Below are 15,485 nucleotides of genomic sequence, written 5' to 3'. Positions count from 1 at the left end.
TCTCACGTCACCCCGCTCCTCCGTTCTCTCCACTGGCTTCCAGTTGAAGCTCGCATCCGCTACAAGACCATGGTGCTTGCCTACGGAGCTGTGAGGGGAACGGCACCTCAGTACCTCCAGGCTCTGATCAGGCCCTACACCCAAACAAGGGCACTGCGTTCATCCACCTCTGGCCTGCTCGCCTCCCTACCACTGAGGAAGTACAGCTCCCGCTCAGCCCAGTCAAAACTGTTCGCTGCCCTGGCCCCCCAATGGTGGAACAAACTCCCTCACGACGCCAGGACAGCGGAGTCAATCACCACCTTCCGGAGACACCTGAAACCCCACCTCTTTAAGGAATACCTAGGATAGGATAAGTAATCCCTCGCACCCCCCCTTAAGTTTTAGATGCACTATTGTTAAGTGACTGTCCCACTGGATGTCATAAGGTGAATGCACCAATTTGTAAGTCGCTCTGGATAAGAGCGTCTGCTAAATGACTTAAATGTAATGTAAATGTAAATGTTTCACTAGGACTGCTTTTGGTGTCTCATTCATCTTTGAGAGGTCTACAATGTGTTTTTAAAAATCTGTATTTTGTATTTTCAACTATCAAATATTTGACTGATTTACAGTTCATGTAAGGAAAATCAGACAATTGAAATAAATAAAATATGCTCTAATCTATGGATTTCACATGACTGGGAATACAGATATGAATCTGTTGTTCAGATACCTTAAAAAAGAAAGTAAGGGTGTGGATCAGAGAACCAGTCAGTATCTGGTGTGACCATTTGCCTCATGCAGCGCGACACATCTCCTTCACATAGAGTTTATCAGGCTGTTGATTGCGGCCAGTGGAATGTTGTCCCCACTCCTCTTCAATGGCTGTGGAATGTTGTCCCACTCCTCTTCAATGGCTGTGGAATGTTGTCCCCACTGCTCTTCAATGGCTGTGGAATGTTGTCCCCACTGCTCTTCAATGGCTGTGGAATGTTGTCCCAGTCCTCTTCAATGGCTGTGGAATGTTGTCCCAGTCCTCTTCAATGGCTGTGTGAAGTAGCTGGATATTGGTGGGAACTGGAACACCGTCGTACAAGTTGATCCAGAGCATCCCAAACATGCTCAATGGGTAACATGTCTGGTGAGTATGGAGGAACTGGAACACGCTGTCGTATACATCGATCCAGAGCATCCCAAACATGCTCAATGGGTAACATGTCTGGTGAGTATGGAGGAACTGGAACACGCTGTCGTATACATTGATCCAGAGCATCCCAAACATGCTCAATGGGTAACATGTCTGGTGAGTATGGAGGAACTGGAACACGCTGTCGTATACATCGATCCAGAGCATCCCAAACATGCTCAATGGGTAACATGTCTGGTGAGTATGGAGGAACTGGAACACACTGTCATACACGTCGATCCAGAGCATCCCAAACATGCTCAATGGGTAACATGTCTGGTGAGGATGCAGGCCACGGAAGAACTGGGACATTTTCAGCTTCCAGGAATTGTGTACAGATCCTTGCGACATGGGGCCGTGCATTATCATGCTGACACATGAGGTGATGGCGACACGACAATGCACCTCAGGATCTCGTCACGTCTCAAATTACCATAAAATAAATGCAATTGTGTTCGTTGTCTGTAACTTATGCCTGCCCATACCGTAACCCCACCAAGGGGCACTGTGTTCACAGCGTTGACATCAGCAAACCGCTCACCCACATGACGCCGTACACGTGGTCTGTGGTTCTGAGGCCGGTTGGACGTACTGCCACGTTCTCTAAAACGACGTTGGAGACAGCTTATGGTACATAAACGAACACTCAATTCTCTGGCAACAGCTGACCTGTGTCTGGGTGTTTGACAAGGCTGAGTGGGGATGGCTGGCTAAACCACTGACCTGTGTCTGGGTGTTTGACCAGGCTGAGTGGGGATGGCTGGCTAAACCACGAACCTGTGGCTGGGTGTGTTTGACCAGGCTGAGTGGGGATGGCTGGCTAAACCACTGACCTGTGGCTGGGTGTGTTTGACCAGGCTGAGTGGGGATGGCTGGCTAAACCACTGACCTGTGGCTGGGTGTGTTTGACCAGGCTGAGTGGGGATGGCTGGCTAAACCACTGACCTGTGGCTGGGTGTGTTTGACCAGGCTGAGTGGGGATGGCTGGTACTGGTGCTGGCTGTGTCCATCCCAGTCTGTGTTGGAGTGTCTGTGATGGTCTGTGTTGTGTTGAGGCTGGTGGATCTGCTGGAGGGGCTGAACCCTGCCCTGTCCCTGGGTTGGCTGGGGCTGGGTCTCTAAGATGGTCTGGAGGTCGGCCTTGCAGAGGGGGAGAGGTTTGGGCTCTGTAGAGGAGGCCTGCTGAGCTGCTGCGGTCCTGCTCTGGGCTTTGTGCTCCTCCGGGTACTGAGGTGGAGGACCCAACGCCTGGCCCACCTGGAAGTACAGGTACCTCAGAGCCTGGAACACAGTGAGAAATCAGTATATTAATCCTCAACATGTAGACCTGTATGGTGGTGGGTCTCTTCTGGGGTTAACATGTAGACCTGTATGGTGGTGGGTCTCTTCTGGGGTTAACATGTAGACCTGTATGGTGGTGGGTCTCTGGGGTTAACATGTAGACCTGTATGGTGGTGGGTCTCTGGGGTTAACATGTAGACCTGTATGGTGGTGGGTCTCTGGGGTTAACATGTAGACCTGTATGGTGGTGGGTCTCTGGGGTTAACATGTTTAACATGTAGACCTGTATGGTGGTGGGTCTCTGGGGTTAACATGTAGACCTGTATGGTGGTGGGTCTCTGGGGTTAACATGTAGACCTGTATGGTGGTGGGTCTCTGGGGTTAACATGTAGACCTGTATGGTGGTGAGTCTCTGGGGTTAACATGTAGACCTGTATGGTGGTGGGTCTCTGGGGTTAACATGTAGACCTGTATGGTGGTGGGTCTCTGGGGTTAACATGTAGACCTGTATGGTGGTGGGTCTCTGGGGTTAACATGTTTAACATGTAGACCTGTATGGTGGTGGGTCTCTGGGGTTAACATGTAGACCTGTATGGTGGTGGGTCTCTGGGGTTAACATGTAGACCTGTATGGTGGTGGGTCTCTGGGGTTAACATGTAGATGGGGTTTAACATGTAGACCTGTATGGTGGTGGGTCTCTGGGGTTAACATGTAGACCTGTATGGTGGTGGGTCTCTGGGGTTAACATGTAGACCTGTATGGTGGTGGGTCTCTGGGGTTAACATGTAGACCTGTATGGTGGTGGGTCTCTGGGGTTAACATGTAGACCTGTATGGTGGTGGGTCTCTGGGGTTAACATGTAGACCTGTATGGTGGTGGGTCTCTGGGGTTAACATTAACATGGTGGTGGGTTTAACATGTAGACCTGTATGGTGGTGGGTCTCTGGGGTTAACATGTAGACCTGTATGGTGGTGGGTCTCTGGGGTTAACATGTAGACCTGTATGGTGGTGGGTCTCTGGGGTTAACATGTAGACCTGTATGGTGGTGAGTCTCTGGGGTTAACATGTAGACCTGTATGGTGGTGGGTCTCTGGGGTTAACATGTAGACCTGTATGGTGGTGGGTCTCTGGGGTTAACATGTAGACCTGTATGGTGGTGGGTCTCTGGGGTTAACATGTTTAACATGTAGACCTGTATGGTGGTGGGTCTCTGGGGTTAACATGTAGACCTGTATGGTGGTGGGTCTCTGGGGTTAACATGTAGACCTGTATGGGGGTGGTGGGTCTCTGGGGTTAACATGTTTAACATGTTTAACATGTAGACCTGTATGGTGGTGGGTCTCTGGGGTTAACATGTTTATGGTGGTGGGTCTCTGGGGTTAACCTGTAGACCTGTATGGTGGTGGGTCTCTGGGGTTAACATGTTTAACATGTAGACCTGTATGGTGGTGGGTCTCTGGGGTTAACATGTTTAACATGTAGACCTGTATGGTGGTGGGTCTCTGGGGTTAACATGTAGACCTGTATGGTGGTGGGTCTCTGGGGTTAACATGTAGACCTGTATGGTGGTGGGTCTCTTCTGGGGGTTCCACTGCAGCATGTCCCTCATCAGAACCAGGGCCTCATTGGAGGCGTTGGGGACCAGCAAGCGCAGGCTGGTCGGGACACACTGGGGGAAACGAAAGTTCATCGAGGCTGCCAGGTTGTAGCCCTCGGGCCAGTCCATCTGGTAATGGGAAGATGAAGAAAGAAAGTTGAGTTAGCAACAAGAACAGCAACAAGAAAAAACAGCAACAGTAACAGCAACAGGGCCTCCCGATTGGCGCAGCGGTCTAAGGCACTGAGGGAAGCCAGTTGAGGCGTCACTACAGCCTCGGATTCAATCCCAGGCTTTGTCGCAGCTGGCCGTGACCTGGAGAAACATGAGGCGGCGCACAATTGGCCCAGCATCGTCCGGATTAGGGTAGGGTTTGCCCGGCAGGGATTTGCTTGTCTCATCGTGCTCTAGCGACTACTTGTGGTGGGCCGGGCACCTGCAAGCTGACGCTGGTCGTCAGGTGGACAACGTTTTCTCCGACACACTAGTGCGGTTGGCTTCAGGGTCAAGAAGCAGTGCGGCTTGGCAGGGTTGTGTTCCAGAGGACGCATGGCTCTCGATGAGACAAGACCGTAACTAAAAATTAGACACCACGAAAATGGGGTAAAAAAAACAAAACAAAACGCAGCAACAGTAACAACAACAACAGTAACAGCAGCAACAGCAGCAACAGCAACAACAGCAACAGTAACAGCAACAACAGTCACAGCAGCAACAGCAACAGCAGCAACAGTCACAGCAGCAACAGCAGCAACAGTAATAGCAGCAACAGTCACAGCAGCAACAGCAACAGCAGCAACAGTAACAGCAGCAACAGCAGTCACAGCAGCAACAGTAACAGCAGCAACAGCAACAGTAACAGCAGCAACAGTCACAGCAGCAACAGCAACAGTCACAGCAGCAACAGCAACAGCAGAAACAGTAACAGCAGCAACAGTCACAGCAGCAACAGTCACAGCAGCAACAGTAACAGCAGCAACAGCAACAGTAACAGCAGCAACAGTAACAGCAGCAACAGCAACAGTAACAGCAGCAACAGTAACAGCTACAACAGCAACAGTAGTAACAGCAGCAACAGCAGCAACAGTAACAGCTACAACAGTAACAGCAGCAACAGCAACAGTAACAGCAGCAACAGTAACAGCTACAACAGCAACAGCAACAGCAACAGCAGCAGCAACAGCAGCAACAGTAACAGCTACAACAGTAACAGCAGCAACAGTAGCAACAGTCACAGCAGCAACAGCAGCAACAGCAGCAACAGTAACAGCAGCAACAGTCACAGCAGCAAACAGCAACAGCAACAGCAGCAGCAGCAACAGCAGCAACAGTAACAGCAGTCACAGCAGCAACAGTAACAGCAGCAACAGCAACAGCAGCAACAGTCACAGCAGCAACAGCTACAACAGCAACAGTAGTAACAGCAGCAACAGCAGCAACAGCAGCAACAGTAACAGCAGCAACAGTCACAGCAGCAACAGCAGCAACAGCAGCAACAGTAACAGCAGCAACAGTAACAGCAGCAACAGTCACAGCAGTAACAGTAACAGCAGCAACAGTAACAGCAGCAACAGTAACAGCAGCAACAGCAGCAACAGTAACAGCAGTAACAGTAACAGCAACAACAGCAACAGTAGTAACAGCAGCAACAGCAGCAACAGTAACAGCTACAGCAGCAACAGTAGTAACAGCAGCAACAGCTACAACAACAGTAACAGCAGCAACAGTAACAGCAGCAACAGTAACAGCAGCAACAGTAACAGCAGCAACAGTAACAGCAGCAACAGCAGCAACAGTAACAGCAGTAACAGCAGCAAGCAGTAACAGTAACAGCAACAGTAACAGCAGCAACAGTCACAGCAGCAACAGTCACAGCAGCAACAGTAACAGCAGCAGTAAAGTAACAGTAACAGCAACAACAGTAACAGCAACAGTAACAGCAGCAGCAAACAGTAACAGCAGCAACAGTAACAGTAACAGTAACAGTAGCAACAGTAACAGTAACAGTAACAGCAACAGTAACAGTAACAGTCAGTAACAGCAGCAACAGTCACAGCAGCAACAGTAACAGCAGTAACAGCAGTAACAGCAACAGCAGTAACAGTAACAACAGCAACAGTAACAGCAGTAACAGTAACAGTAACAGTAACAGCAGCAACAGTCACAGCAGCAACAGTAACAGCAGTAACAGCAGTAACAGCAGCAACAGTAACAGCAGCAACAGTAACAGCAGCAACAGTAACAGCAGTAACAGCAGTAACAGCAGTAACAGTAACAGCAGTAACAGTAACAGCAGCACACAGCAGTAACAACAGTAACAGTAAGCAGCAACAACAGTAACAGCAACAACAGTAACAGCAACAACAGTAACAGCAACAACAGTAACAGTAACAGCAACAACAGTAACAGCAACAGCAGTAACAGTAACAGTAACAACAGTAACAGTAACAGCAGTAACAGTAACAGCAACAACAGTAACAGTAACAGCAACAACAGCAACAGCAGTAACAGCAGTAACAGCAGTAACAGCAACAGTACAGCAGCAACAGCAACAGCAGTAACAGTAACAGTAACAGCAGCAACAACAGTCAGCATCAGTAACAGTAACAGCAGCAACAGTCACAGCAGCAAGTCAACAGCAACAGCAGCAACAGTCACAGCAGCAACAAGCAACAGTAACAGCAGCAACAGTAACAGCAACAGCAACAGCAACAGCAGCAGTAACAGCAGCAACAGCAGCAACAACAGCAACAGCAGTAACAGCAGCAACAGCAGCAACAGCAGTAACAGCAGCAACAGCAGTAACAGCAGCAACAGCAGCAACAGTAACAGCAGCAACAGCAGCAACAGTCACAGCAGCAACAGTCAACAGCAGCAAAGCAGCAGTAACAGCAGCAACAGCAGCAACAGCAGTAACAGCAGTAACAGCAGTAACAGCAGCAACAGCAGCAACAGTCACAGCAGCAACAGTCACAGCAGCAACAGTCACAGCAGCAACAGTCACAGCAGCAACAGTAACAGCAGCAACAGTAACAGCAGCAACAGTAACAGTAACAGCAGCAACAGTAACAGCAGCAACAGCAGCAACAGTAACAGCAGCAACGGTAACAGCAGCAACAGTAACAACAGCAGCAACAGTAAGCAACAGCAGCAACAGTAACAGCAACAGTAACAACAGCAGCAACAGTAACAGCAGCAACAGTAACAGCAGCAACAGTAACAGCAGCAACAGTAACAGCAGCAACAGCAACAGCAACAGCAGCAACAGCAACAGCAACAGCAACACAGCAACAGCAAACAGCAACAGTAACAGCAGCAACAGTAACAGCAGTAACAGCAGCAACAGTCAGCAGCAACAGTAAACAGCAGCAACAGTAACAGCAGCAACAGTAACAGCAACAGCAACAGCAGCAACAGCAACAGCAGCAACAGTAACAGCAGCAACAGTAACAGCAGCAACAGCAGCAACAGTAACAGCAGCAACAGCAACAGCAGCACAGCAGCAACAGCAGCAACAGCAACAGCAGCAACAGCAACAGCAGCAACAGTAACAGCAGCAACAGCAACAGTAACAGCAGCAACAGTAACAGCAGCAACAGCACAGCAGCAACAGCAGCAACAGTAACAGCAGCAACAGTAACAGCAGCAACAGTAAGCAGCAACAGTAACAGCAGCAACAACAGCAGCAACAGCAGCAACAGTAACAGCAGCAACAGTAACAGCAGTAACAGTAACAGCAGCAACAGTAACAGCAGCAACAGTAACAGCAGCAACAGTCACAGCAGCAACAGCAGCAACAGCAACAGCAGCAACAGTAACAGCAGCAACAGTAACAGCAGCAGCAGCAGCAACAGCAGCAGCAGCAACAGCAGCAGCAACATAAGAGGGTGAGTGAGTTTCACACATGTATAGAAAGCCATGATAATGAAATAGACATCGACCACTGAATCTCTTCAGCAATTGTGTGTGTGTGTGTGTGTGTGTGTGTGTGTGTGTGTGTGTGTGTGTGTGTGTGTGTGTGTGTGTGTGTGTGTGTGTGTGTGTGTGTGTGTGTGTGTGTGTGTGCACATGTATGAATGAATATTCTTGCCCACCTTCTTCATGGTGCCCAGCACCTGGCAGATCTTGAAGATCTCGTCCACCTCGCTGTTTCCAGGAAACAGGGGTCTGAGTGTGTAGAGCTCCGCCATGATGCAGCCCACTGCCCAGATGTCTATAGGAGAGCTATAGGACTGGGACCTCAGGAGAACCTCAGGGGCGCGGTACCTGGGGTTGGGAGGAGACAGGAGGATCTGTCAGACTTTAGAGCCGAGACAGGATTGTGTCGAGGCACAGAGATCTGGGGAAGAGCACCAAAACATTTCTGCAGCATTGAAGGTCTCCAAGAACACAGTGGCCTCCATCATTCTTAAATGGAAGACATTTGGAACCACCAAGCTGGCCAACCGGCCAAACTGACCAATCAGGGGGAAAGGGCCTTGGTCAGGGAAGTGACCAAGAACCCGAGGGTCACTCTGACAGAGCTCCAGAGTTCCTCTGTGGAGCAGGGAGAACCTTCCAGAAGGACAACCATCTCTGCAGCACTCCACCAATCAGTCCTTTATGGTAGAGTGGCCAGACGGAAAACACTCCTCAGTAAAAGGCACATGACAGCCCACCTGGAGTTTGCCAAAAGGCAACTAAAAGACTCTGACCATGAGAAACAAGATGTTCTGGTCTGATGAAACCAAGATTGAACTCTTTGGCCTGAATGCCAAGCATCACGTCTGGAGGAAACCTGGCACCATCACAAAAGTGAAGCATGGTGGTGGCAGCATCATGCTGTGGGGATGTTTTTCCGTAGCAGGGACTGGGAGACTAGTCAGGATTGAGGGAAAGATGAACAGAGAAAAGTACAGAGAGATCCTTGATGAAGTCCTGAGCGCTCTGATGCAGGTTCTCAGACTGGGGCGAAGGTTCACCTTACAACAAGACAATGATTCTAAGCCAAGAAAACGCAGGAGTGGCTTCGGGACTGAATGTCCTTGAGTGGCCCAGCCAGAGCCCGGACTTGCTTTGTCATTATGGAGTATTGTGTGTCGAATTTTAGAACAAGGTTGTAACGTAACAAAATGTGTAAAAAGTCAAGGGGTCTGAATACTCTGTATACACACACACACACACACACGTTATTCCTGTCCTGTGTCTCGAAGGGATTAACCTGCGATGAGTCAGAATAATTTAATCCCTGAGCTCTAAATCCCATGCCAGATGAAATGACCAAAGCACGTTACAACGGCTTTATAGACAGGCAACAGTATAGACCACGTAGGTCCAGCCCCACCTCACGTGCTGCAGAGATCTGCCTTTGTCAGACAGGCAACAGTATAGACCACGTAGCTCCAGCCCCACCTCACGTGCTGCAGAGATCTGCCTTTGTCAGACAGGCAACAGTATAGACCACGTAGCTCCAGCCCCACCTCACGTGCTGCAGAGATCTGCCTTTGTCAGACAGGCAACAGTATAGACCACGTAGCTCCAGCCCCACCTCACGTGCTGCAGAGATCTGCCTTTGTCAGACAGGCAACAGTATAGACCACGTAGCTCCAGCCCTACCTCACGTGCTGCAGAGATCTGCCTTTGTCAGACAGGCAACAGTATAGACCACGTAGCTTCAGCCCTACCTCACGTGCTGCAGAGATCTGCCTTTGTCAGACAGGCAACAGTATAGACCACGTAGCTCCAGCCCCACCTCACGTGCTGCAGAGATCTGCCTTTGTCAGACAGGCAACAGTATAGACCACGTAGGTTCAGCCCCACTTCACGTGCTGCAGAGATCTGCCTTTGTCAGTCAGGCAACAGTATAGACCACGTCAGACAGGCTCCAGCCCCACCTCACGTGCTGCAGAGATCTGCCTTTGTCAGACAGGCAACAGTATAGACCACGTAGCTCCAGCCCCACCTCACGTGCTGCAGAGATCTGCCTTTGTCAGACAGGCAACAGTATAGACCACGTAGCTCCAGCCCCACCTCACGTGCTGCAGAGATCTGCCTTTGTCAGACAGGCAACAGTATAGACCACGTAGGTTCAGCCCCACTTCACGTGCTGCAGAGATCTGCCTTTGTCAGTCAGGCTAAAAACTCACTAAGTAAACCACTTGAAGGTCAGAGATTCACCACGTGTATCTGAACTAACAGCACAAGCTCTGAAATGATCTCTGCTGCTATTTGATGTGGTTTTGTTTCTCATGTGATCTTCTTATTGTATTTTATTTATCGTTATAATTATTATCCAAAAATCATTTTTAAAGAAAGGAGGGGAAAAGTTCACCAGAAATATACTGGCGTAGCTGACAGCTCAGGACCCACTGTTTCAGTACGTGCTGTACAGTACCGGTCAAAGGTTTGGACACACCTACTCATTCCAGGGTTCTTTTTTATTTAAAAAAAACTATTTTCTACATTGTAGAATAATAGTGAAGACATCACAACTATGACATAACACATTATGGAATCATGTAGTAACCAAAAAAAGTGTTAAAATATTTTATATTTGAGGTTCTTCAAAGTAGCCACCCTTTGCCTTGATAACAGTTTTGCACACTCTTGGCATTCTCTCAACCAGGTTCATGAGGTAGTCACCTGGAATTCATTTCAATTAACAGGTGTGCCTTGTTAAAAGTGAATTTGTAGAATTTCTATCCTTCTTAATGTGTTTGAGTCAATCAGTTGTGTTGTGACAAGGTAGGGGGGTAAACAGAATATAGCCCTACTTGGTAAAAGACCAAGTCCATATTATGGCAAGAACAGCTCATATAAGCAAAGAGAAACGACAGTCCATCATTACTTTAAGACATGAAGGTCAGTCAATCTGGAAAATTTCAAGAAAGTTGAACGTTTCTTCAAGTGCAGTCGCAAAAACCTTCAAGCGCAATGATGAAACTGGCTCTCATGAGGACCGCCACAGGAAAGGAAGACCCAGAGTTACTTTGATAAAATAAACTTTGTACCACTACTAAAGGACACCAATAATAATAAGAAACTTGCTTGGGCCCAGAATCACGAGCAATGAACATTCGACCATGTAAATCTGTCCTTTGGTCTGATGATTCCAAATGTGAGATTTTTGGTTCTAACAGCCGTGTCTTTGTGAGACACAGAGGAGGTGAACAGATGATCTCCGCATGTGTGGTTCCCACGTGAAGCATGGAGGAGGAGGTGTAATGGTGTGGGGGTGCTTTGCTGTTGACACTGTCTGATTTATTTCGAAATCAAGGCACACTGAACCAGCATGGCTACCACAGCCTTCTGCAGCAATACGCCATCCCACCTGGTTTGGGCTTAGTGGGACCATCATTTGTTTTCAACAGGACAATTATCCAAAACACACCTCCAGGCTGTGTAAGGGACATTTGACCAAGAAGGAGAGTGATAGAGTGCTGCATCAGATGACCTGGCCTCCACAATCACCCGACCTCAACCCAGTTGAGATGGATTTAGATGAGTTGGACCGCAGAGTGAAGGAAAAGCAGCCAACAAGTGCTCAGCATACGTGGGAACTCCTTCAAGACTGTTGGAAAAGCATTCCTCATGAAACTGGTTGAGAGAATACCAAGAGTGTGCAAAGCTGTCATCAAGGCAAAGGGTGGCTACTTTGAAGAATCTCAAATATATTTTGATTTGTTTAACACTTATTTGGTTACTACATGATTCCATGTGTTATTTCCTAGTTTTGATGTCTTCACAATTATTCTACAATGTAGAAAATAGTTTTTTTTTTAAATAAAGAAAAACCCTTGAATGAGTAGGTGTGTCCAACATTTTGACTGGTGTGCAAATCAAACATCTTACCATCTAGTTGAGACGTATTCAGTGTAGGGAGGCTGGGAGCGTATCTCTCTGGCCAACCCAAAGTCAGCTATCTTCACCAACTCTGGACCCATACAGAGCAGGTTCTCTGGTTTAATGTCACGGTGGAAGTAACCTGGGGAGATGGAGCAGGTTCTCTGGTTTAATGTCACGGTGGAAGTAACCTGGAGAGACAGAGCAGGTTCTCTGGTTTAATGTCACGGTGGAAGTAACCTGGAGAGACGGAGCAGGTTCTCTGGTTTAATGTCACGGTGGAAGTAACCTGGGGAGACGGAGCAGGTTCTCTGGTTTAATGTCACGGTGGATAAATAAAATAGACTACTGGTTCACTCATACTCCATTCTAATCTCCTACTCTCTGCAACCACAAAATAACAAAAAATACTAATTTGAAATAAATAAATCACGGCAAAGATATCAAATATGTAAAATGATTAAGGAAATACCAGATACAGTTGAAATCGGAAGTTTACATACACTTATGTTGGAGTCATTAAAACTCGTTTTTCAACCACTCCACAAATGTCTTGTTAACAAACTATAGTTTTGGCAAGTCGGTTAGGACATCTACTTTGTGCAAGACAAGTCATTTTTCCAACAATTGTTTACAGACAGATTATTTCACTGTATCACAATTCCAGTGGGTCAGAAGTTTACATACACTAAGTTGACTGTGCCTTTAAACATGGAAAATTCCAGAAAATGATATCATGGCTTTAGAAGCTTCTGATAGGCAAACTGACATCATTTGAGTCATTCGGAGGTGTACCTGTGGATGTATTTCAAGGCCTACCTTCAAACTCAGTGCCTCTTCGCCTGACATCATGGGAAAATCTAAAGAAATCAGCCAAGACCACAGAAAAAAATGTCTGGTTCGTCTTTGGGAGCCATTTCCAAACGCCTGAAGATATCACGTTTATCGGTACAAACAATAGTTCGCAAGTATAAACACCATGGGACCACACAGCCATCATACCACTCAGGAAGGAGATGCGTTCTGTCTCCTAGAGATGAATGTACTTTGTACGAAAAGTGCAAATCAATCCCAGAACAACAGCAAAGGACCTTGTGAAGATGCTGGAGGAAACAGGTACAAAAGTATCTATATCCACAGTAAAACGAGTCCTATATCCACAGTAAAAAGACTCCTTTATCGACATAACCTGAAAGGCCACTCAGTAAGGAAGAAGCCACTGCTCCAAAACCGACATAAAAAAGCAAGACTAGAGTTTGCAACTGCACATGGGGACAAAGATTGTACTTTTTGGAGAAATGTCCTCTGCTCTGATGAAACAAAAATACAACTGTTTGGACATAATGACCATCGTTATGTTTGGAGGAAAAAGGGGGATGCTTGCAAGCCGAAGAACACCATCCCAACCGTGAAGCATGAGGGTGGCAGCATCATTACATTTACATTACATTTAAGTCATTTAGCAGACACGCTCTTATCCAGAGCGACTTAAAATGTTCACAAATCATGTTGTGGGGGTGCTTTGCTGCAGGAGAGACTGGTGCACTTCACAAAATAGATGGCTTCATGAGGAAAGAAAATTATGTGGATATATTGAAGCAACATCTCAAGACATCAGTCAGGAAGTTAAAGCTTGGTCGCAAATGGGTCTTCCAAATGGACAATGTCCCCAAGCATACTTCCAAAGTTGTGGCAAAATGGCTTAAGGACAACAAAGTCGAGGTATTGGAGTGGCCATCACAAAGCCCTGACCTCAATCCTATAGAAAATGTGTGGGCAGAACTGAAAAAGTGTGTGCGAGCAAGGAGGCCTACAAACCTGACTCCGTTACACCAGCTATGTCAGGAGGAATGGGCTAAAGTTCACCCAACTTATCGTGGGAAGCTTGTGGAAACATTTGACCCAAGTTAAACAATTTAAAAGGCAATGCTAACAAATACTAATTGAGTGTTTGTAAACGTCTGACCCACTGGGAATGTGATGAAAGAAATAAAAGCTGAAATAAAACACTCTCTACTATTATTCTGACATTTCACATTCTTAAAATAAAGTGGTGATCCTAACTGACCTAATACAGGGATTTTTTACTCAGATTAAATGTCCGGAATTGTGAAAAACTGAGTTTAAATGTATTTGGCTAAGGTGAATGTAAACTCCCGACTTCAACTGTACATGAACAAATATACCCATGTAGGTACACTTTAAAATCAAATCAAATGTATTTATATAGCCCTTCATACACCAGCTGATATCTCAAAGTGCTGTACAGAAACCCAGCCTAAAACCCCAAACAGCAAACAATGCAGGTGTAGAATGCAGGTGTAAAACACTCGCACCTTTCTTTTAAAAACTGATCAGATGACTCAACTGATGTTAAAGTTTAAACATGGACGTAAACACTAATGCTCAAAATCATTTAAAAAAAATTATCCCAGAAATTATTCTTAGGGTGTTAAACCCGTTGCCTTACAAAGAACGCTTGTCTTCCAAAAATAGTTATTCTTCCGTAGAACCCAATTGTTCCTCAAAGAACCCTTTGTTAGAACGTTGTTTCTCTCGCTAAGAGTGTAGCCAATACATGGTCTATTGCTTGAATAGTTATGAACAGCATTCCTTTCAAAGATCATTTTGACAGGTGGATAATATTGTCTGTGACTACGGGGTTGGGCAAGCGTTCAGAATCGACTACGAGTAGGCTATGCATTGTGATCATATTGTAGCGAAGGGAGAGGCAGGGACGCAAGCCCAGGTCGCTGGAGTGAAAAGGAAAGCACCCTACACATCGCGTCAATAGGGTTAACCCACTCGGTGGGAATTTTAACGTGGATTATCCTGGATCGCTACAATATTCAGTCTCAGTGTCTCTTGTACCTTCAGTGAGAGGTCTCTAGCTGGACTGGGGAACCTACCATGTTTATGGATAAAGGAGAGTCCCTGTAATATCTGAAACAGCATGTTCCTGATCACTGACTCAGGGAACAATCTCTGTCTGGAAAGATGAACATCAATACATTCACATTTTAGTCATTTAGCAGATGCTCTTATCCAGAGCGACATACAGTCAGTGCATTCGGGTTAACCGAGCTAGGTAAGACAACCACATATCACAATCCTTGTTAGTAAAACTTTCCTAAATACATGACGACTCAATCAGCTCATACATACATAGGAACGTTCACAGATACAAAGGTCTCATTTCAACAACTACAGATCCATTTACATCCACCTGAACTGTCCAATATTAACAAACGACTATTTCCTGAAAAAATAACTAGTAACAAACTACAATTAAACTGGTTATAGTTTCTCATTATTTGATTGATAATATTGATAATATTGATTGATCCTACCTGTCCTTCATCAGCTGGTAGAGGTTTTCCTTCATGTACTCAAAGACAAAGTAGAGGTGGTCATTCTCTCGAATCACCTCCTTCAGCTTCACTACGTTGGCATGGCTCAACTTCTTCAGAGACTGGAAATGTAAAACATACACATGGCTTTGTATGGAGTGACATTAGCTAATGTACAATATACAGTGCCTTGCGAAAGTATTCGGCCCCCTTGAACTTTGCGACCTTTTGCACTGAAAGTAAAGGGGCTGAATAATTTTGCACGCC

At 46.6% G+C, this 15,485-nt stretch overlaps 1 protein-coding gene across 1 annotated transcript in view; it reads right to left on the bottom strand.

Annotated features, from left to right (window-relative positions):
• The window catches only part of LOC124040702 (serine/threonine-protein kinase MAK-like), a 44,493-nt gene that overhangs the window by 14,125 nt on the left and 14,883 nt on the right, over positions 1 to 15,485 (bottom strand). Inside the window, exons 4-9 of the mRNA XM_046357777.1 lie at positions 15,219 to 15,340; positions 14,778 to 14,857; positions 11,878 to 12,010; positions 8,142 to 8,313; positions 4,009 to 4,176; positions 2,114 to 2,449 (exon numbers count right to left, since the gene is read on the bottom strand). Of these exons, the coding sequence (XP_046213733.1) occupies positions 2,114 to 2,449; positions 4,009 to 4,176; positions 8,142 to 8,313; positions 11,878 to 12,010; positions 14,778 to 14,857; positions 15,219 to 15,340 (1,011 nt within the window). The remainder of the gene's footprint in view (positions 1 to 2,113; positions 2,450 to 4,008; positions 4,177 to 8,141; positions 8,314 to 11,877; positions 12,011 to 14,777; positions 14,858 to 15,218; positions 15,341 to 15,485) is intronic.

The sequence above is a fragment of the Oncorhynchus gorbuscha genome, linkage group LG08 (assembly GCF_021184085.1).
Source record: "Oncorhynchus gorbuscha isolate QuinsamMale2020 ecotype Even-year linkage group LG08, OgorEven_v1.0, whole genome shotgun sequence".
NCBI classification, from domain to species: Eukaryota; Metazoa; Chordata; class Actinopteri; order Salmoniformes; family Salmonidae; genus Oncorhynchus; species Oncorhynchus gorbuscha.
The sequence above is the reverse complement of the archived record's forward strand: the minus strand, read 5'-3'. Positions and strand labels throughout refer to the sequence as shown.